This window comes from Oncorhynchus masou, chromosome 15 (genome assembly GCF_036934945.1).
Source record: "Oncorhynchus masou masou isolate Uvic2021 chromosome 15, UVic_Omas_1.1, whole genome shotgun sequence".
Taxonomy (NCBI): domain Eukaryota; kingdom Metazoa; phylum Chordata; class Actinopteri; order Salmoniformes; family Salmonidae; genus Oncorhynchus; species Oncorhynchus masou.
In genome coordinates, this window is record NC_088226.1 from 48,786,025 (window position 1) to 48,809,991 (window position 23,967).

General features: G+C 42.6%; 1 protein-coding gene across 1 annotated transcript; it reads left to right on the plus strand.

Annotated features, from left to right (window-relative positions):
* LOC135556375 (protein-glutamine gamma-glutamyltransferase K-like) lies at positions 1 to 23,265 on the plus strand. Its single transcript, XM_064989532.1, has 14 exons — positions 1 to 220; positions 9,219 to 9,487; positions 12,901 to 13,092; positions 14,018 to 14,269; positions 19,312 to 19,430; positions 19,560 to 19,667; positions 19,827 to 20,004; positions 20,112 to 20,250; positions 20,393 to 20,585; positions 20,715 to 20,868; positions 21,017 to 21,301; positions 21,417 to 21,577; positions 21,729 to 21,865; positions 22,411 to 23,265. Exons 2-14 carry the CDS (start codon positions 9,220 to 9,222, stop codon positions 22,553 to 22,555), a joined length of 2,331 nt encoding a protein of 776 aa, XP_064845604.1. The 5' UTR covers positions 1 to 220; position 9,219; the 3' UTR covers positions 22,556 to 23,265.
* The last annotated feature ends 702 nt before the right edge of the window (positions 23,266 to 23,967 follow it).

A 23,967-nucleotide genomic window follows, 5' to 3' on the forward strand; every position in this document is an offset into this window, starting at 1 on the left:
CTACTGCCTCACAATCTTTAGTTTAAAAGGTCTCTCAAAGACGATATACTAACAGTAGTTCACAGCGTGAACACAGCGTGAAGACCGCATAATCTGTGAAGAAAAGAAGACACGCACCGCATACCAGGGCAATATTACTGACTGTTCAGCCAGACAAGGGCTGCCAGGTGATTCAACAAACACTTTAACCCATCGGAGAACTCAACACATAGATTACAAAGTAAGTGAATATCTACAAATGCCTATAATTGACATGTTGATTCATTAATTGATGTAATTTATTGATGAATATTTTCCAGTTGATTTACAAATGTTCCATCACGAGAATAAATCACTTTTCTCCAGGCTAACCCTGGAAGTGTCATTCAAAGCATATAAAGCATATAAATAGGCCTTTGTTTGGATTTGATTTAAGTTTTGATCCAATATTCAAGCCTGATGCTACCTGAGCCTGATGAGCCGTACATTAAATACATTTTGTGAGCCCTACATTAAAGGCACTTAATGAGCCCAAGCCCAAATTATTGTGCCGTTATCCAATATAGGCCTATGATATATAAGATACTGCACATTACACAAGACAGAAAAACATAAAAGCACATAGATGTAGCTAGCTATATGCTCTCTTGGATAAACAAGTGAAACAAACTACAGTATGCTAATCTTTTGTGAACTGTATTACTCCATTGTATTATACTGTATTATATGGACTGGAATTAGGCACCTCGTTCAAACCATGATAAAGCTGGTGGAGAACCTGCAATTCTGGTGCAGTACATATGGCCTACAAAATTACAAGTATAGAGTAGCGAATAAGAATTTAATTTTGAAATATAATAAGATGCATACAGTGCCTTTGAAAAGTATTCAGACCCCTTGACCTTTCCCACATTTTGTTACGTTACAGCCTTATTCTAAAATTGATTAAATAAATAACAATTCCTCCGCAATCTACACACATTACCCCATAATGACAAAGTGGAAACAAGTTTTTAGGAATTTTTGCACATTTAAAAAAAGTCTAAAAGTATTTGGTTTTAAATTTACTTAAGTATCAAAGCAAAAGTATAAATAATTTCAAATTCCTTATTTTAAGCAAATCAAATGGCACAATTTTCTTGTTTTTTGTACATTTACTGATGGCACTCTCCAAATCTCAGACATACAGTAATTTACAAACAAAGCATTCATGAGTCCGCCTGATCAGAGGCAGTAGGGATGACCAGGGATGTTTTCTTGATAATTGCATGAATTTGACTATTTTCCTGTCCTGCCAAGCATTCAAAATCTAACGAGTGCTTTTGGGTGTCAGGGGAAATGTATGGAGTAAAAACGGCATTATTTTATTTAGGAATGTGGTGAAGTTAAAGTTGTCAAAAAATATAAATAGTAAAGGAGTAGTAGTAAATAGTACAGATACCCCCAAAAAACTTCAGAGACTCCTGTTTTTCTACAGTCAAGACTACGATAGCCCAAGGCTGTTGCCAACCAAAGTAGCCATGACTGATGTTGTTTCCTGTAGTCTCAAAATTATTAAATGTTTTGTTTCTTGTAATAACGTTTACCTGAAATGGAGCACAATAACATGTATTAAATTATATAAAACAATGGCCTTCAAAGAAGTTGACTCACCCACATAAGAATACCTGATGTATCAACTAGACTATGGTTTCTACCTGAGCACATGGAACGTGATAATATCCTGCAATTCACACCTCCCATATAGATGGCGAAAATTGGCATAACTCTCGGTGCTTGGCCACTCTTTCCCGCCAAACATTCCTTTGTTTATTAAGAAGTGCTACGTGAACTAAGCAGTGACTCCACTTCCGTCAGCGGCGTCATTACTGTTGATAGTTAGGACACTTTTTTAGAACCCAGAGTGAACCGGCAGGATTAGCCAATTGGCCACTGACAAAGTAACAAATTAACTAATTTGTTTGGCCAATCAATTAGTGACCCTGCATCCTACTGCTGGCTGAAGCTAAGCAGGGTCAATCCTGGTGCTGGAAGTGTTGTTGGTGGGCCAGTAGAAGGCAGTCTTTCCTCTGGTCTAAGGAGATCCCAATGAAACAGGGCAGTGATTGGGGTCATGTGTAGGGTGCTGTCTTTCGGATGGGACATTAAACAGGTGTCCTGACGCTCGGTGGTCCCTCATACCATCATGGCCACCTAATCATCCCCAGCTTCCAATTGGCTCATTCATCCCTCTTCCTTCCCCTGTAACTATTCCCCAGGTCGTTGCTGTAAATGAGAATGTGTTCTCAGTCAACTTACCTGGTAAAATAAGGGTGTAAAATAATAATAATAATAATAATTCAGTAAAAGTGTAACAGCTGTCAAACAGTTAAACAGATTAAATAAACCTGCAATGTTATAAGAAATGTATTTGTCTACATTGAAAAACATTGTAATTCAAATAATAGACAGACAGATTTTCACAGAACAGAAAGGGTGTGACTAAGGAAAAGGACCCAAGAAAAAATGTATAATAGGGTGTGGTAATAAACTAGATTATTTTGTGTGTCCTTATTGTATGATTTCATGCCTGCATGTCATTATAATGGTTTGGTCTGTTATTTTGAGACCTGCCCTATTTACATCCTCCTTTGTTAAGACTGTTTCTGCAGTATTATATCAGAAAAGTAATAACAAAGAAACAAATAATTCAAACACTTATAGACATGAGTTCACTCACACGGATACACCTTCACCAGCCTACATTACTTGACCTATACAGTATGACTATTTCAACCCTCATCTCATTTAAATACATACATCTACAATATAAATACATACATCTATTACACTACATCCACCACAGACTAGCTGTATCCAAACCTGAGGGCAAGCCCTATCAACAGTGACTGCTGTACATAATCAAGTCTACTAGGCAAGGTGTTCAGGTCATGGAAGACTGCTCTAACACAGTAGTATCAGGAACAGGCTTCAACAGTGTACATTATGTATCAGTCAAAGTCTAGCCATGCCTAACCCACAGGCTACTGAAACATGCTCACATTCACTTGCAGCACTTTCAACCCTGGCAGATAAGATGGAGAGCATATTATTTCAAAGCTGACTTGGTTTAAGATGTTGGCAAACATGTTTCATGAGTGGTTTGATGAGCATGAAAATGCTATAAACCATATGCCATGGCCGCGTAAGTCACCAGATCTCAACCCAATTGAACACTTATGGGAGTTTTTGGAGTGGGGCCTGGGACAGCGTTTTCCACCACCAACATAACACTAAATGATGAAATGTCTCATGGAAGAATGGTGTCGCATCCCTCCAATAGAGTTCCAGACACATGACAAGGCACATTGAAGCTGCTCTGGCTCATGGTGGCCCAACACCTATTAAAAGACTTTATGGTGGTGTTTCCTTTATTTTGACAATTACCTGTATATGAGTGTGTGTCCGTGTGTCTGATGGTTTATGTGTGTGTGTGTATGTGTGTGTGTGTGTGTATATATTGCATGCATATCGTGTTTGTGAATGTACGGTATGTGCATATATTTATGTGTAGGCAGCAAGTGTCAGTTATATTTGCACTATTTAGGCATTTCCAATTTTAGTTAGACTGTTCACAACATATTCCACTATTCCACTTGTTCACATATCTCAGCAGTTGCGCAATTTCTATCTTGAACTCAAAGTCAGTGGAATGTTTTTACACCCTCTCTCCCTCCCATGGTTGTTCTTAAGTCTGAGGTCACAAGTGTTAGGTTTAACATTGACGATGAAGAAACATTCCTTTCTCTGTCTGTCTATAATTTAGCCTCAATCTCTCCACTCCCTTCTTTGATTCTCTTCATTGGCATGTACATAAGTAATGAGGTGGTCGGGCGACTTTAAAGGCCCTGTGCTTTTTATGTGTATTTCTACACTACGAGGTTGTAATAATACTGGGAAATTGTGAAAATTATTATATTTCCCTTTAGTGTAAGAGCTGTTTGAAAAGACCACCTGAAATTTCAGCCTGTTTTGGTGGGATGGAGTTTGGGCCTGCCTGGTGACATTAGTTAATAGACCAATAATCAAGAGTTTAAAACCTCTCTAACAATAACAGCTAGTTTTAAGTTTTCCTCTACCAGACAGTGCTAGCAGAATTCTTGTTTGGGAAACTTTTATTTTGTAATAAGCTTTTTTTGTTAATTTTTGACCACTTTAAGTAAAAACAATCACAGCAAGATACTTACCTCTAGAGTCTAAGCCGTGTCTAAGCCAGTAGAGGGGGGTCTAAGATATGGAAATGTTTTAAAATGGTCATACCAAGGATGATTTAGCTATTTGATTTAGATTTTTAAGACCCCTTACTAAGGTATCACATTTTCTGGGGGGGAGTGAAACTATTTGGCATTACTGCTATTTGCCAATAGAAACACATTGAATAACAGATTCACTTATCCCCTTATTTTAGGACTAAACTACCTCTATATGTATTTCCACATTTTTTAAAAACTGGTACTGGGACCTTCAGTTGAGTCTTGAGGCTTGTGGCCGTCCTAGAGCAAAACCGACACCATCGTATTCATGAGAGTCCCATCTTTTAATAGAGTGGTCATAATATACTGAACAAGAAATATAAACGCAACATGCAACAATTTCAATGATTTTACTGAGTTACAGTTCATATAAGGAAATCAGTCAATTTAAATGTCACATGACTGGGCAAGACCCACTGGGGAGCCAGGCCTTAATTACAGACCGAAATACTCAGGTTCATCAGCTGTCCGGGTGGCTGGTTTCAGACGATCCCGCAGGTGAAGAAGTCGGATGTGAAGGTCCTGGGCTGGCGAGGTTACAAGTGGTCTGTGGTGGTGAGGCCGGTTGGACGTATTCTCTAAAACAACATTGAAGGCAACAATTCTCTGGCAACAACTCTGGTGGACATTTCTGCAGTCAGCTTTCCAATTGCACTCTCCCTCAAAACTTGAGACATCTGTGTAATTGTGTTTTGTGACAAAACTGCACATTTTAAAGTGGCCTTTAATTGTCCCCAGCATAAGGTACACCTTTGTAATGATCATGCTGTTTAATCAGCTTCTTGATATGCGACACCTGTCAGGTAGATGGATTATCTTGACAAATCATAAATGCTCACTAACAGGGATGTAAACAAATTTGTGCACAACATGTGAGAGAAATAAGCTTTTTGTGGATCTGGGAAAATTCTGGGATCTTTTATTTCAGCTGATGAAACATGGGACCAACACTTTACATCTTGCGTTTATATTTTTGTTCTGTGTAGTTCAGTGTAGTTTATAGAACAAACCTTTCGGACGCTACAGATGTTTTCCTGAGAAGACGGATTTTTGGGATGTCTCATGGTCTGACAAACATTGCACGAGCTCTGCTACCTTTCACCATACAGTAGAAGCGGGATTGACACGCAGCCATATGGAAAAAACACATATCTCTATCTTAAACAGATGGAATTTGATGGAGATTTCTGTATTATGACAATTAGATTTCAGTGCGGCCGCAGAAATTGTAGGCAAGGGTAAATTGTTACACAGAAATTATTTGATATTGAGATAAAAAGGGCTACATTGGACCTTGCAGTTTTTCCTTGTTGAGACTGTGCTCTGTCACTGTGTAGTAACAGTCAGGAATGCAGATAGATTGTGCAAAGCAGGAATGTAGATAGATTATGGGAACGGCTTCCTTTAGGACTAAAGAAGTTACTGGAAAGCAATCCACAAAGATGATTTTTTTAAATTCTACCTTTATTTAACCAGGAAGGGCTCATTGAGTTTTCAAATCTCTTTTTCAAGAGCGTCCTGGCCAAGATAGGCAGCACCAAGTCATTACAAAAACTACAGACAAACAACATGAAAAACTACAAGTAATCTAGTAAAAACCACAGAACTCACAAGAGTATAACAAAATTAAAAACAGCCAATTAAAAACATTGACAGGTCAGGGGATCAGTCTCAAGATCATTCATCAGTGATTTAAAAATACCAATCAGGACAAGTTCTTCCAGTTTAAAAGTATTTTGTAAGGCGATCCAAGACGATGGCACAGAGTACATAAAAGCCCTTTTACCAAATTCAAATTAATTTGGAACAGTTAGCAGGACAAAGTCCAGCGAACGAAGAGTGTACCCACCACATTTCTGAACAATAAAAATGCCCAAATAAAAAGATAGTAAACCCAAAATGGCTTTGTAAATAAAAGTATACCAGTGCCTGAGCCTACGAGTGACTAGAGAAGGCCAGCCAACCCTGGTATACAAAGTGCAGTAAGGGTTTTGCAGTTTAAAATAAATCTCAAAGTGCCATGATAAAGGGTGTCAATTGATCTCAAACACTGAGCGGAAGCATTCATATATAAAATATCCCCATAGTCTAGTAAACGCATAAATGTAGCTGATACTAGCCTCCTGGCTTCAAAAGAAAAACAGGCCTTATTCCTATAATAAAATCCCAATTTCAGCTTCAATATCTTTGTAAGTTGTTGAATATGCGATTTAAAAGAGAGGCCGTCATCAATTAAAATTCCAAGATATTTATATGAGGTTACAACCTCAATCTCCTTGCCCTGATAGGTAGTAATAGGTAAAAGGTTCAGAGGTCTATTTCTTGCTTTAGAAAACACCATTAGTTTAGTTTTTGTCAGTATTGAGGATAAATTTCAATTGACACAAGGTATGTTGAATAGTATAAAAATCAGTTTTCAAGTTCTGGAAAGCTTTTGTAAGAGACGAGGCACAACAGTAAATAACAGTATCATCAGCATTTTGCGCATTTTGGACATTTTTGTCTAAATCATTTATATAAATAGTGAATAAGAGAGGACCAAGTACAGAGCCTTGGGGCACACCATTAAAGACAGACAATTTAACAGACATAAGCCCATCAAATTGAGTGCACAGAGTTCTATCAGACAGATAGTTAGCAAACCATGCAACTGCATGATCTGAAAGACCTACACTCGACAATCTCCGCCTTATTATAGCATGATCAACTGTATCAAAAGCCTTAAAGAGATCAATAAAAGTGAGACACAGTGCTGTCTTTTGTCAAGGGCTTCAGTTTTATCATTTAAAACCTTATTGGCTGCTGTAATTGTGCTATGCTTCTTCCTGAAGCCTGATTGGTACATTGATAAAATATAGTTAGTAAATAAAAACTGATGATTAAATTAATGATTAAAAATAATTATTACCAGTGGTGTAAAGTACAGAAATAAAAAATACTTTAAAGTACTATTGTAAAGTACTACAGTGTTTTGGGGTATGTGTACTTTACTATTTATATTTTTGACAACTTTTACTTTTACATTTACATTACATTTACATTTAAGTCATTTAGCAGACGCTCTTATCCAGAGCGACTTACAAATTGGTGAATTCACCTTCTGACATCCAGTGGAACAGCCACTTTACAATAGTGCATCTAAATCATTTAAGGGGGGGGGTGAGAAGGATTACTTATCCTATCCTAGGTATTCCTTGAAGAGGTGGGGTTTCAGGTGTCTCCGGAAGGTGGTGATTGACTCCGCTGTCCTGGCGTCGTGAGGGAGTTTGTTCCACCATTGGGGGGCCAGAGCAGCGAACAGTTTTGACTGGGCTGAGCGGGAACTGTACTTCCTCAGTGGTAGGGAGGCGAGCAGGCCAGAGGTGGATGAACGCAGTGCCCTTGTTTGGGTGTAGGGCCTGATCAGAGCCTGGAGGTACTGCGGTGCCGTTCCCCTCACAGCTCCATAGGCAAGCACCATGGTCTTGTAGCGGATGCGAGCTTCAACTGGAAGCCAGTGGAGAGAGCGGAGGAGCGGGGTGACGTGAGAGAACTTGGGAAGGTTGAACACCAGACGGGCTGCGGCGTTCTGGATGAGTTGTAGGGGTTTAATGGCACAGGCAGGGAGCCCAGACAACAGCGAGTTGCAGTAATCCAGACGGGAGATGACAAGTGCCTGGATTAGGACCTGCGCCGCTTCCTGTGTGAGGCAGGGTCGTACTCTGCGGATGTTGTAGAGCATGAACCTACAGGAATGGGCCACCGCCATGATGTTAGTTGAGAACGACAGGGTGTTGTCCAGGATCACGCCAAGGTTCTTAGCGCTCTGGGAGGAGGACACAATGGAGTTATCAACCGTGATGGCGAGATCATGGAACGGGCAGTCCTTCCCCGGGAGGAAGAGCAGCTCCGTCTTGCCGAGGTTCAGCTTGAGGTGGTGATCCGTCATCTACACTGATATGTCTGCCAGACATGCAGAGATGCGATTCGCCACCTGGTCATCAGAAGGGGGAAAGGAGAAGATTAATTGTGTGTTGTCTGCATAGCAATGATAGGAGAGACCATGTGAGGTTATGACAGAGCCAAGTGACTTGGTGTATAGCGAGAATAGGAGAGGGCCTAGAACAGAGCCCTGGGGGACACCAGTGGTGAGAGCGCGTGGCGAGAAGACAGATTCTCGCCACGCCACCTGGTAGGAGCGACCTGTCAGGTAGGACGCAATCCAAGCGTGGGCCGCGCCGGAGATGCCCAACTCGGAGAGGGTGGAGAGGAGGATCTGATGGTTCACAGTATCGAAGGCAGCCGATAGGTCTAGAAGGATGAGAGCAGAGGAGAGAGAGTTAGCTTTAGCAGTGCGGAGCGCCTCCGTGATACAGAGAAGAGCAGTCTCAGTTGAATGACTAGTCTTGAAACCTGACTGATTTGGATCAAGAAGGTCATTCTGAGAGAGATAGCGGGAGAGCTGGCCAAGGACGGCACGTTCAAGAGCTTTGAGGAGAAAAGAAAGAAGGGATACTTTACTTCACTACATTTCACTTCACTACATTTCACTTCACTACATTTCTATAGAAAATAATGTACTTTACTTGAGTAATTTTCTGTTAAGGTATCTTTACTTTTACTCAAGTATGACAATTGTGCGTGTGTGTGTGGTGGGGGGAATGAAATAAAAAGGAGTTGAATAAAAGAGAGTGGAAGAAGAAGAGGAGTTTATGGGAGAGACTGGACACATAATAGGAGAGTTAGGAGGGGTATTAATATATTGATGCGATCACAAGTGATGAGTATACCATAGCTTTAATTCACTCATTGGGCGAGAGGACTACATTTGATTTGTGATGCACATTGACCAATTATAATGACAATTGTTCAAAAGGTTATTGGATAGATCTGGATTGAGGATAGAGTTCTAAGCACACGCAAAGTGACAACAATACATGCCACTCTCTGTTTTCTTTTGATTCTCAGGATGCCTGTGGAAACACCATCAGTCAGAAACACGTCTACGGTTGGTCGCTTCCCATCAGTCACACTGGGATGGGAGAAAGATGAGGAGCCAGAGAAGAACACAGAAGAAGGGGGGTGTCGACAATGGTTACGTAAGATCTGTCCTTGTTGCTGTCAAAGACCGAGCAAAGATGATGACATCGCAGATAAGGTTGTCACAGGGATCGATGATGCAGACAAGCTTGTGGGGAATGGTGACAAGCCAGTCACTAATGGCAGTAACCTTGAAGGTAATTTACACTTTTAAAAATACCATGCAGTCACTAGTGAAAGTCTACACACCCCTTGCAGTCTTTACATTTTGCTGCCTTATAAATTAAATCTTCAATTGGATTTCCTTCCTACCTATCTACACAAGCTACTCCACATTTTCAAAGTGAAAGTCATAAAAAATGAAGATGTATTGATTGCGTATGTCTTCACAACCCAAAGTTAATACTTGGTGGAAGCACCTTTGGCAGCCATTACAGCTGTGAATAATTTTTAATAAGATCCTACCAACCTTTCACAACTCACAGAGCAACATATATCCATTGTTTTGTCAAAATTGCTCAAGCTCATAAAAATAGTTGGGCAGCAATATTCAAACCCTGTCTCTTATTAACATTTGTGTAATTGTCCCGCTGAAAAATACAACTCTTACCCAGAGTTAGGTTTTCAGAAGACTGAGGTTTGTTTTCTGTAACTTTTTACATGGGCCGACAAACTCTGCAGTCCCTGCCGGGGACAAGCATGCCCATCACATGATGCTGCCACCACACTAATTAAAAATACAGAGGATCAACAACATTGCATTCACTCTCCTTATGGAAAACGGGATCTATGATCCTAGTTAATATGATAGCATATGACAACATGTAAAGCAACATGTGATAACATGAAACTACACATGTGAAAACATGTAATCACATGTGAATTGTTCCAAAAATGAAATTCACATGAAATTTCATGTGGGGTCATGTGATTTTCCATGTATGAAATCATGTGGTTTTTCTGTAAGGATTCAAATGACTGGCCTGTGTGACAAAGTGAAAGAAGGAATCCTGTGTTAAAAAATCCACTCTATTCTATTTGCAACAAGGCCATTAAGTAATACTGCAAGACAACAGGGCAAAGAAATGTGCTTTTGGCAAATTCAATACAACACAACACAAAGTAAAAACCTCTGTATTTTCAAGTATTGTGGTGGCACCATCATGTTATGGGTATGCTTGTCACCGGCAGGGACTGGGAAGTTTTTCAGGATCAAAAGTAAATATGAAAGGAGATAAGCCCAGGTAAAAAGTTAGAGGAAAACTAACCACAGTCTACTGAAAACCTAACCCTGGGATAGAGTTTTCTTTTTCAGTGGTACAATTACTCACATTTTAATGCCAATGACACACCAGAATGACTTTCCAAGAGTTGTTGAGTTTTCCTGAGTGGTCCAGCCACATTCCTGACTTAAATTAGCTTGAAAATCAGAGACACAGTTTGAATATTGATGTCCTTGAATTATTCTCAACCAAATTGACTGGGCTTGAGCAATTGTGACAAAGACAATGGATATATGTTGTGGTGGAATATTGTATTCAAATGAGAGAGACCTTGTCATTTCTTCAAACAATCGTCTTTATTCAATATCGATTAATTATTGAAATAATGAAACTGTCGACCCAAAAGTCTTGACTGTTGAGCCGAGAGCCTACCCTTTACAGGCAATGATCAGTTTCCATAGCTGATACCAAGAATGCTTGGTTCCACCCCTCCCATATAGATTGGGGGGCACCATAAGTCACTTTGGGTTCATCCTCTGGTCATCTGCCTCTGGTGTTGTCTCCCATATGCCAGGATAATTAGGAATGCTGAGGCCTGTTTTGTTCCTCCAGGCTATCTCTATCTCGATGACACCCACCACATCTGATCTATGGAATGCCAGCTGTAGGTATTTTATCACCAAGTCATCACTTAATCAGTTGCCAGCCTAAGCTGCAAAAGATTCCTCTGAGTTAACTCAGAAAGGGAGAGAGAGTTCTAAGAACCTTACTCTATTTCCTAAAACAACCATTTGGTGCATAAATATAACATAATTTTGTAATCAAGGCTACCACAATGTTGACCTAACAGCTGTGCAAAGTTGGTAGAATCTTGAAATAAAAGATCCCAGACATTTTCTATACACACAACGCAATGCCAGATGTCTCAAGTTTTGAGGGAGCGTGACTGCAGGAATGTTCACCAGAGAATTTTCCAGAGAATTCAATGTTAATTTCTCTACCATAAGCCGCCTCTAACGTCGTTTTAGAGAATTTGTCAGTGCGTCCAACCGGCCTCACAACCGCAGACCTCATTTAACCAAGCCAGCCCAGGACCCCCAAATCTGTCTTTTTCACCTGCGGGATGGTCTGAGATGAGCCACCAGGACAGCGGATGAAACTGTGGGTTTGCAGAACCGAAGAATTGCTGCACAAACTGTCAGAAACCATCTCAGGAAAGCTCATCTGCGTGCTCGTTGTCCTCATCGGGGTCTTGACCTGACTGCAGTTCGGCGTCGTAACTGAGTTCAGTGTGCAAATTCTCACCTTCTATGGCCAGTGGCACGCTGGTGAAGTGTGTTCTTTACAGATTTATTCTGGTTTCAATTGTACCGTGCAGATGGCAGACAGCCTGTATGGCATCATGTGGGCGAGCGGTTTTCTGATGTCAACATTGTGAACAGAGTGCCCCAAAGTAGCGGTGGGGTTATGGTATGGGCAGGAATAAGCTACAGACAACAAACACGATTGCAGTTTATCGATGGCAATTTGAATGCACAGAGATACTATGACCAGATCATAAAGGTCATTGTCATCCCATTCATCCTCCACTATCACCCCATGTTTCAGCATGATAATGCACGGCCCCATGTCGCAAGGATCTGTACACAATTCCTGGATGCTGAAAATGTCTCAGTTCTTCCATGGCCTGGAGAGTCACCAGACATGTCACCCATTGAGCATGTTTGGGATGCTCTGGATTGACGTGCACAGCAGTGTGTTCAAGTTCCCACTAAGTTCCCAGCAACTTCGCACAGCCATTGAAGAGGAGTTGGACACCATTCCACAGGCCACAATCAACAGCCTGATCAACTCTATGCGAAGGAGATGTGCCACACTTCCTGAGGCAAATGGTCACACCAGATACTGACTGGTTTTCTGATCCATGCCACTACATTTTTTCAAGCTATCTGTCACCAACAGATGCATATCTGTATTCCCAGTCGTGAAATTCACATGTTATGGCCAAGTGAATTTATTTCAATTGACTGCTTTCCTTATATAAACTGTAACTCAGTAAAATCTTTTAAATAGTTGCATGTTGCATTTATATTTTTGTTCAATGTATTAACTCTGGGCTGTGAAAACATATACAATCATAACAACTTGATATTTTTTTACATGTATTATTCATTCGGAACATTTTAGATAATTTTCTTTCACTTAAAGAAATTGGAGTAGGTTGTGTAGATCTGTAAGAAAAAAACGAATTGAATCCCTTTTTAGATTTAATTTCAAGACAGCAAAATTTGAGCATTGTATTTCATTGTTACTACACAAGACATTGTGACATTTGTGACAGAATGGTTGACTTTAATATGAACTTCCCTCTCTTCCTGTTGTCTCAGAGCTGTTGTTGATTGTGCGGTCCATAGACCTGATGAAAAAAAGTAAAGGTCAGAACCGCATGGAGCATCACACAGACCGTTACTATGGTGATGGCCTCATCATCCGCAGGGGTCAGATCTTCATGATGTGGCTTGACCTCTCGCGACCTTACAATTCCAACACGGACAGACTCCACCTGGAGCTTAGGACAGGTCAGTGAGACATTCTACTGAATCATGAAGGGTTACAATGACTCAAAAATGTCCTCCCTAGTTCCCCTGATGGGAAGCCATAGGGCTAACAAGTGCACATGACAACAGTAAGCCCTTTATAACCAATCATGGGAACTGACAGAGTAACTAGTTGGTTGTGTGTTTTTGTTTATTGGTATGAGCTTGTGTGTCAGTGTGCGCTTGTGTCTTGGAACGGCCCTGTGCCTAGACCATGTTTTGGTGATTATCACCATGGTAACTGGAGTCATGCATGTGGTTTGTGGCAAGCCTCCAGTGTTTAACAGGAGCCTGCCTCTCTCACAGTCCTGCAAATTCCTCTTTCCACTGATAATTCATTCCTACCATAAACAGCTTCGCCACCAACCAACCCACCAACTAATTTCACCATGCACTTTCAGCTTCTAGATTGTAATATTCATCTTAGAGGTTCATTGAATATGAGTGTGTACTGAATGAGAGATGTGTATTAATAGACAAGCAGCAAATCAACATTTAGGACAGAAACTGTATAGATCTGCAGAATGAGTGTACTGCGGGTGGATTGTAGATGCGTGTGTGTGTGTGTGTTTGAGGATGAGAATGTTGCTCTGCTTGTTTTCTCAAACACACCCTGTTAACACCTTGGGTGCAGTCACCAAGCTGACATAGAACTCGTTTAGGAAGCAATTTCTTGATGCCGTTAATAACTAACTACAGATTATAAATCAACACGTGTGTTTTATTACCAAATGAAATACCTGTTTTTGTCGGTGTTGCCAACAAACCAACTTCATGTTATTTTTTTCATGACAGCAATACATTTAAAATTCAGCTAAAATAGGAGTAAAAGAAATTGCACAACAGAATTTCAACATATTTTATTCTATGATACTGAATAATATTTGTTTGTGTCTGTCTGGGATAGGACCCTTGCCTACAGTGGCAAAGGGCACCCATGTCATCATCCCATTGGTTGAGGAGCTGGAGGATGACCGTTGGGGGGCCAAGATTGTGCAACGGGACGGCAAGAGGCTCAAGCTGTCCATCAACTCCCCGCCCACAGCTGTGATTGGCCGATACCAGCTCACCGTGGCAACGCAAAGCCCAAAGGGGGAGGCCACATCTACACATGACCCTGGGAATGACATCTGCATGCTATTTAACCCCTGGTGTAAAGGTGAGAGAGAGAGAGGGAGGGAGGGAGGGAGGGAGGGAGGGAGGGAGGGAGGGAGGGAGGGAGGGAGGGGAGGGGAAGAGAGAGAGACAGAGAGACAGAGAGAGAGAGAGAGAGAGAGAGAGAGAGAGAGAGAGAGAGAAATACAAAAATATCCTCCCGTGTGCTACCTACTGACTTGCCTAGTTAAATAAAGGTAAAATATAAAATAAAATTGAGGAAGGCCGCCGTAGGCAGACCTGGCTCTCAAGAGAAGACAGGCTATGTGCACACTGCCCACAAAATGAGGTGGAAACTGAGCTGCACCTCCTAACCTCCTGCCCAATGTATGACCATATTAGAGACACATATTTCCCTCAGATTACACAGATATATATATATATATATATGACATTTGTAATGTCTTTGTTCTTTTGGAACTTCGGTGAGTGTAATGTTCACTGTTCATTTTTATTGTTTATTTCACTTTTGTATATTATCTACCTCACTTGCTTTGGCAATGTTAACATATGTTTCCCATGCCAATAAAGCCAATTGAATTTAATTGAATTGATCAAATCAATACAGTGAAATGCTTACTTACAGGCTTTAACTAATAGTGCAAAAAAGGTATTAGGTGAACAATAGGTAAGTAAAGAAATAAAACAACAGTAAAAAGACAGGCTATATACAGTAGCGAGGCTATAAAAGTAGCGAGGCTACATACAGACACCGGTTAGTCAGGCTGATTGAGGTAGTATGTACATGTAGATATGGTTAAAGTGACTATGCATCAGAGAGTAGAAGTAGAGTAAAAGAGGGGTTGGCGGGTGGTGGGTCCGTGCAGATAGCCAGGTTAGCCAATGTGCGGGAGCACTGGTTGGTCGGCCCAATTGAGGTAGTATGTACATGAATGTATAGTTAAAGTGACTATGCATATATGATAAACAGAGAGTAGCAGCAGTGTAAAATAGGGGTTGGGGTGTTGGGGGGGCACACAATGCGAATAGTCCGGGTAGCCATTTGATTACCTGTTCAGGAGTCTTATAGCTTGGGGGTAAAACTGTTGAGAAGCCTTTTTGTCCTAAACTTGGCACTCCGGTACCGCTTGCTTGCTATGTGGTAGTAGAGAGAACCGTCTATGACTGGGGTGGCTGGGGTCTTTGACAAGTTTTAGGGCCTTCCTCTGACACCTCCTGGTATAGAGGTCCCGGATGGCAGGCAGCTTAGCCCCAGTGATGTACTGGGCCGTACACACTACCCTTTTTTTTATTTATTTTTTTAATATTTTATTTCACCTTTATTCCACCTTTAACCAGGTAGGCTAGTTGAGAACAAGTTCTCATTTGCAACTGCGACCTGGCCAAGATAAAGCATAGCAGTGTGACAACACAGAGTTACACATGGAGTAAACAATTAACAAGTCAATAACACAGTAGGAAAAAAAAGGGGAGTCTATATAAATTGTGTGCAAAAGGCATGAGGAGGTAGGCGAATAATTACAATTTTGCAGATTAACACCGGAGTGATAAATGATCAGATGGTCATGTACAGGTAGAGATACTGGTGTGCAAAAGAGCAGAAAAGTAAATAAATAAAAACATTATGGGGATGAGGTAGGTGAAAATGGGTGGGCTATTTACCAATAGACTATGTACAGCTGCAGCGATAGGATAGCTGCTCAGATAGCACATGTTTGAAGTTGGTGAGGGAGATAAAAGTCTCCAACTTCAGGGATTTTTGCAATTCGTTCCAGTCACAGGCAGCAGAGTACTGGAACGAAAGGCGGCCAAATGAGGTGTTGGCTTTAGGGATGATCAGTGAGATACACCTGCTGGAGCGCGTGCTACGGATGGGTGTTGCCATCGTGACCAGTGAACTGAGATAAGGCAGAGCTTTACCTAGCATGGACTTGTAGATGACCTGGAGCCAGTGGGTCTGGTGACGAATATGTAGCGAGGGCCAGCCGACTAGAGCATACAAGTCGCAGTGGTGGGTGGTATAAGGTGCTTTAGTGACAAAACGGATGGCACTGTGATAAACTGCATCCAGTTTGCTGAGTAGAGTGTTGGAAGCAATTTTGTAGATGACATCGCCGAAGTCGAGGATCGGTAGGATAGTCAGTTTTACTAGGGTAAGTTTGGCGGCGTGAGTGAAGGAGGCTTTGTTGCGGAATAGAAAGCCGACTACAGTTTACAGTCTAGCCAGACACCTAGGTACTTATAGATGTCCACATATTCAAGGTCGGAACCATCCAGGGTGGTGATGCTCGTCGGGCATGCGGGTGCAGGCAGCGATCGGTTGAAAAGCATGCATTTGGCTTTACTAGCGTTTAAGAGCAGTTGGAGGCCACGGAAGGAGTGTTGTATGGCATTGAAGCTGGTTTGGAGGTTAGATAGCACAGTGTCCAAGGACGGGCCGGAAGTATATAGAATGGTGTCGTCTGCGTAGAGGTGGATCAGGGAATCGCCCGCAGCAAGAGCAACATCATTGATATATACAGAGAAAAGAGTCGGCCCGAGAATTGAACCCTGTGGCACCCCCATAGAGACTGCCAGAGGACCGGACAGCATGCCCTCCGATTTGACACACTGAACTCTGTCTGCAAAGTAATTGGTGAACCAGGCAAGGCAGTCATCCGAAAAACCGAGGCTACTGAGTCTGCCGATAAGAATATGGTGATTGACAGAGTCGAAAGCCTTGGCAAGGTCGATGAAGACGGCTGCACAGTACTGTCTTTTGTCGATGGCGGTTATGATATCGTTTAGTACCTTGAGTGTGGCTGAGGTGCACCCGTGACCGGCTCGGAAACCAGATTGCACAGCGGAGAAGGGACGGTGGGATTCGAGATGGTCAGTGACCTGTTTGTTGACTTGGCTTTCGAAGACCTTAGATAGGCAGGGCAGGATGGATATAGGTCTGTAACAGTTTGGGTCCAGGGTGTCTCCCCCTTTGAAGAGGGGGATGACTGCGGCAGCTTTCCAATCCTTGGGAATCTCAGACGATATGAAAGAGAGGTTGAACAGGCTGGTAATAGGGGTTGCGACAATGGCGGCGGATAGTTTCAGAAATAGAGGGTCCAGATTGTCAAGCCCAGCTGATTTGTACGGGTCCAGGTTTTGCAGCTCTTTCAGAACATCTGCTATCTGGATTTGGGTAAAGGAGAACCTGGAAGGGCTTGGGCGAGGAGCTGCGGGGAGGGTGGAGCTGTTGGCAGAGGTTGGAGTAGCCAGGCGGAAGGCATGGCCAGCCGTTGAGAAATGCTTGTTGATGTTTTCGATAATCATGGATTTATCAGTGGTGACCGTGTTACCTAGCCTCAGTGCAGTGGGCAGCTGGGAGGAGGTGCTCTTGTTCTCCATGGACTTCACAGTATCCCAGAACTTTTTGGAGTTGGAGCTACAGGATGCAAACTTCTGCCTGAAGAAGCTGGCCTTAGCTTTCTTGACTGACTGCGTGTATTGGTTCCTGACTTCCCTGAACAGTTGCATATCGCGGGGACTATTCGATGCTATTGCAGTCCGCCACAGGATGTTTTTGTGCTGGTCGAGGGCAGTCAGGTCTGGAGTGAACCATGGGCTGTATCTGTTCTTAGTTCTGCATTTTTTGAACGGAGCATGCTTATCTAAAATGGTGAGGAAGTTACTTTTCAAGAATGACCAGGCATCCTCAACTGACGGGATGAGGTCAATGTCCTTCCAGGATACCCGGGCCAGGTCGATTAGAAAGGCCTGCTCACAGAAGTGTTTTAGGGAGCGTTTGACAGTGATGAGGGGTGGTCGTTTGACTGCGGCTCCATAGCGGATACAGGCAATGAGGCAGTGATCGCTGAGATCCTGGTTGAAGACAGCGGAGGTGTATTTGGAGGGCCAGTTGGTCAGGATGACGTCTATGAGGGTGCCCTTGTTTACAGAGTTAGGGTTGTACCTGGTGGGTTCCTTGATGATTTGTGTGAGATTGAGGGCATCTAGCTTAGTTTGTAGGACTGCCGGGGTGTTAAACATATCCCAGTTTAGGTTACCTAAAAGAACAAACTCTGAAGCTAGATGGGGGGCGATCAATTCACAAATGGTGTCCAGGGCACAGCTGGGAGCTGAGGGGGGTCGGTAGCAGGCGGCAACAGTGAGAGACTTATTTCTGGAGAGAGTAATTTTCAATTTTCAAAATCCCTCTGTAGTGCCTTGCAGTCAGAGGCAGAGCAATTTCCGTACCAGGCAGCAATGCAACCAGTCAGGATGCTCTCAATGGTGCAGCTGTAGAACCTTTTGAGGATCTCAGGACCCATGCAAAATCCTTTTAGTTTCCTGAGGGGGAATAGGCTTTGTCGTGTCCTCTTCACAACTGTCTTGGTGTGTTTGGACCATTCTAGTTTGTTGGTGATGTGGACACCAAGGAACTTGAAGCTCTCAACCTGCTCCACTACAGCCCCGTCGATGAGAATGGGGGCATGCTCGGTCCTCCTTTTCCTGTAGTCCACAATCATCTCCTTAGTCTTGGTTACGTTGAGGGATAGGTTGTTATCCTGGCACCACCCGGCCAGGTCTCTAACCTCCTCCCTATAGACTGTCTCTAGGGTTTCTGGGATAATGGTGTTGATGTGAGCCATTACCAACCTTTCAAAGCACTTCATGGCTACGGACGTGAGTGCTACGGGTCTGTAGTCATTTAGGCAGGTTGCCTTTGTGTTTGAGAGAGAGAGAGAGAGAGAGGGAGAGGGAGAAGGAGACAAACAAGGAAGAAGTAAATTAGTTAATACAAAGAGAGCTTGTCCCTGTCCTCAGCCAACCCTACACTCTTAGAAAAAAGGGTTCCAAAAGGGTAGAACCCTCTGTCGAAATTATTCTACATGGACCTAAAAAGGATTCTACCTGGAACCAAAACAGTTTCTTTAAAGGGTTCTCCTATGGGGACAACAGAATAACTTTTTTAGATTCTAGATAGCACTGTTTATTTTCTAACAGTGTAAGCTCAGAGACTCTCCATAGTTTTCACCCTAATTTCAGGCTGATGACATCACATAATGGAATTGTTTTCCTGGATACAACCTCTCTCTCCCTCTCCGTCAGATGACACAGTGTACATGGAAGATGGCGATGAGAAGAACGAGTATATCCTGAATGATGTTGGAAGGCTCTACTACGGCACAGAGAACCAGATTGGTTCAAGAACGTGGAACTATGGACAGGTGAAGGAACATGAAGATTGTAAGTCAGTTGATGATACAATGTTCTGAGTAGGACAGACCTAACTAACATATTTCAATCATTGCCCCTGCTTCTCTCTCTCCTTCCATCACTCCCTCTCTATTTCTCAGTTTGACAAGGGGATCCTGGATGCCTGTCTTTATGCTTTGGAGAAGAGTGCGACCCCCCCCTCAGGCTGGGGAGACTCTGTCAATGTGGTACGAGTCATTTCAGCCATGGTGAGTCCTCCTCGCAAACACAGGGCCTACATTTTAAAACTTCACAATATCACCTCTAACCTCCCCTCTAAGTCCAACCAATGTCCAACAAAACTGGCACCTCATTATTCCACCTCTAAACTGAATCCAAAGTGAACTCGTACTCTTCCTTTATCCCAGATCAACTCCCCAGATGACGGTGGGATCCTGGAGGGGAACTGGTCAGGGAACTATGTGGGCGGGACTTCCCCTACATCCTGGAGTGGCAGTGTGGACATCCTGAATAAGTACCATAAGGATGGAGGCGCACCGGTCAGATATGGCCAGTGCTGGGTCTTCTCTGGGGTCACCACCACAGGTGTGTTTGTATGTCTTTGGATAAATCAAATGACTTATCTGAGGGAAACTTAATTGCCATGTTGCTATGCATTGACCCCTAACCTCTCACCCTCCAATCTCTTCCAGTCTTGAGGTGTTTGGGCATTCCCTCCCGTAGTGTGTCCAACTTCAACTCCGCCCACGACACAGATGTCTCCTTGACAACAGACGTGTATTTCGATGAGAAGTTGGAGTCTATAGATCACCTCAACTCTGACTCCATCTGGTGAGTAGAATATAATCATACTCTCTGACTCATGGTATCATTCAGTACTACATCATCTTAATCATGTCATCACACACCACTTATGTAAATACAATGTAGATTTACTAGATTACATCTAAGTTATAACCCATTCCCGCTTTAGGAACTTCCATGTGTGGAACGACTGTTGGATGGCTCGTCCAGACTTGCCACCTGGCTATGGCGGATGGCAGGTAGTAGACTCCACCCCCCAGGAGACCAGTCAGGGCACATACCGCTGTGGCCCCGCCTCCGTCAATGCCATCCGTAATGGACAAGTGTTCCTGAAACATGACTCACCATTCGTCTTTGCCGAGGTGGGTCTCTAGTGTGTCTTTTCCCTTCCTTTCTCTCAGACATAGTGATGACCTCACTTGCCCCTAGTCTCAGATGTACTCCATCTCAACCATCTCTACCTCTCTCTCTCTGCTGTACCTGTACTGTAGGTGAACAGTGATAAGATCTACTGGCAGAGGAACCTGGATGGCACCTTCACCCAGATCCACAGTGAGAAAAACGCAGTGGGCCACTGTATCAGCACCAAGGCTGTGGGCTCCGATGAACGCAATGACATCACAGACCTTTACAAGCACCCAGAAGGTAGCTTCACATAGCTGTGCAAACATTAACCAACACTGGGTAGCATTGCATATCATAGTTTCATTGCCATACCTATACAAGCAGACTCCTGTATAAGAACCCAGAGGTTAATATCTATTTTATTTTTTCTTATTGTTATTCTCTCCAGGCACAGAGGAGGAACGCATCGCTGTGGAGACTGCAAGTCGCTATGGCTCCAAACCATATGCCTACTCCTCTCCCATCGCTCAGGATGTATCCATAGAGGTGACCATGGATGGGGAGGGGCCACGCATGGGGGGAGATGCAGAACTGACCATTGTCATGCGCAACGCTAGTTCTCTACCACGCACCATCAACCTCCACAGCCAGGTGGCAGTCATGTACTACACAGGTGTGGTCAAGGCTACTGTCAAGAAGGACCAAATTCCTGTGGAGCTGCTACCCAATGAAGGTGAGCCACTGGGAAATGTCTTGTGTTACGTATATCAGGGATGTTCAGTCAGACAGTGTTATTCATTGCATGTCCAGGTTTTTCTCACCCTAGTCCTGCCTCCCTCTCCTAACAGTGAAGACCCTGGAGTGGATCCTTCAGTACCAGAACTACCAGGACCAGCTTGTGGACCAGGCTGCTCTGATGCTGACCCTGTCGGGCAGGGTCAATGAGACCCAGCAGGTTCTGGCAACTCAGTTCAGCTTCCGCCTCCGCACCCCTGACCTTATCATTAAGGTAAGCAGAAACAGAATGAATTAATATCTCCATAAATATCATCCACAGCATCTATATGTGTGTCTGTCTGTCCATCTGAATATTGTCTGTTGACAACATAATCTAGAGATGTTCTGTAATGATAAGGCTTCCATATACTTTTCCCTCCTAGCCAGTAGGGGAGGCTGTGGTGGGGGAAAAGATGGCGGCTGAGATCTCCTTCACCAACCCTCTGCCATGCACGCTGAAAGGAGTGGTGTTCCGTGTAGAGGGGCTGGGCCTGCAGAGTGTTCGACAGATCACTGTGGGGTGAGAAACTATGTTCGCATACATTCTGCTTGCACATATCTCTTTGTCACTCCATTCATCACATGGGCAAACACAAATGTCCTGTAACCAGGGTTGGGGTCAAATCCAATTTCATTTGAAATTCGAATTCAATTCTTGAATTCACTCATGAAGTGGAGAATTTACACTGATTAACACTTGAAATTGTGGAATTGAAATTTAATTGGAATTATACTGTTTAACTTTTTGAATTGGAATTGTAAACCATTTAATATTTGGAATGCAATTGAATTGGAATTCTATATATTTACATTTCCCAGTTAAGGGAATTAATGGACGTAGTTTCAACAAATTTACTGTAGGATTTGTTTTGAATCATTTGAAGCTGTACTCCTATATTTCCAGTATAGCTAGACTGTCTGAAGCCTGAAGGAATTGAATTCAAATTGGAATTTTTGGAATTTCTGTATGACACTATACTCTCTGTCAATCTGTGGTGCATGTAGTCAATCTTCCTTCATGTTATGAACAAGCGCAGTACTGAGTATCTCTATCATATCTCTCAGTGACGTGGCCAGTCGCTCCACTGTGGTTCAGACGGAGGTCTTTGTCCCCACCCTGCCTGGACCCAGGAAACTGTTGGCTTCACTGGACTGTAAACAGCTCACACAGGTCCATGGTGTTGCTGACATCAACGTGAAGGAGAAATAAGTCTTCAGACACCATAGACCTCTCTTGGTCTGCTTGGCTATTGAGGCATAATCACTATGGAGGTCAGAAGAAATCATCTCCCTTCCTCTTCCCCCTACCAGAGCACTGGTGTTACTGTTGAGTCAATTATGATGTTCAAAAGTACAGGTTGTGAGACAGGAAAACCATACACCATGCAAGACAAGCATTTTCAATAGTCATGTCACATATTTTTCCATTCCTCCCTCTCAATATCAGATTGGACCTGGCTAAACGAATGATTGCAGCCCTTACAATAATACTTTATACAGAATGTGTGGCTTGTTTTGTTGACAGAACATTATACATTATCAATGACACCATCAGATTTATCTCAGCTATTATTTATCACTTAATAGAAGGGCTTTGTGTTTACTTACACAGTGCAATGATCTAATACTTTGGTGTTATTATTAACTTATAAACGTTGTTATGGATTTTAAGAGATCAGTTCTTTCAAACACATATCCATGCTTATGGGCAGGGCGCCTAGTGGGTAGAGCGTTGGGCCAGTAACCGTAAGGTTGCAAGATTGAGCTGAAAAGGTACAAATCTTTTGTTCTGCCCCTGAACAAGGCAGTTAACCCACTGTTTCTAGGCCGTCATTGAAAATAAGATTTTGTTCTTAAGTTCTTAACTGACTAGTTAAATAAAGGTAAAATTAAAAAATTAAAAAATGCACTACATGTAGTGTGAATACACATACATAAACTGTGATGTACAAATCTTTCTACATTTATTTGGCCATTTTCCTATTCAATAGTTCATTACAACACGTGATATTGGCAGTCATAAGTCAACCCCTTCATAATAAAGTCAAGATACTATAATGGCACCTTATTGTCAGTCATGACATGTCAAGCCTCTTGAAAAGGAACACTTTTTTAAAAGCCTATAGTGGTTGGCACTGAGCTAATCAGCCTCTGCCAACAAAACTCACACAGTAGGCTGTATTATATAAACAAAATTAAGCAGCAAATTAGTCACACACACATAATCACTCATGCTCAGTCTACATTATCACAGATGGTCTACACAACTCTGTTGAACTCCTCAGGCTGATCAACATAGACCTGATGAGCAGCTCCCTCAACCACCCGAGACAGGGAAAGAGAAGGGGGAGGAGTGAGGGACTGAGGATCAGCTCCATTTCACACTTTGGGATTCTCTTTATTTTACCTTTATTTAACCAGGTAGGCTAGTTGAGAACAAGTTCTCATTTGCAACTGCGACCTGGCCAAGATAAAGCTTAGCAGTGTGAGCAGACAACACAGAGTTACACATGGAGTAAACAATTAACAAGTCAATAACACAGTACAAAAAAGGCGAGTCTATATACATTGTGTGCAAAAGGCATGAGGAGGTAGGCGAATAATTACAACCTTGCAGATTAG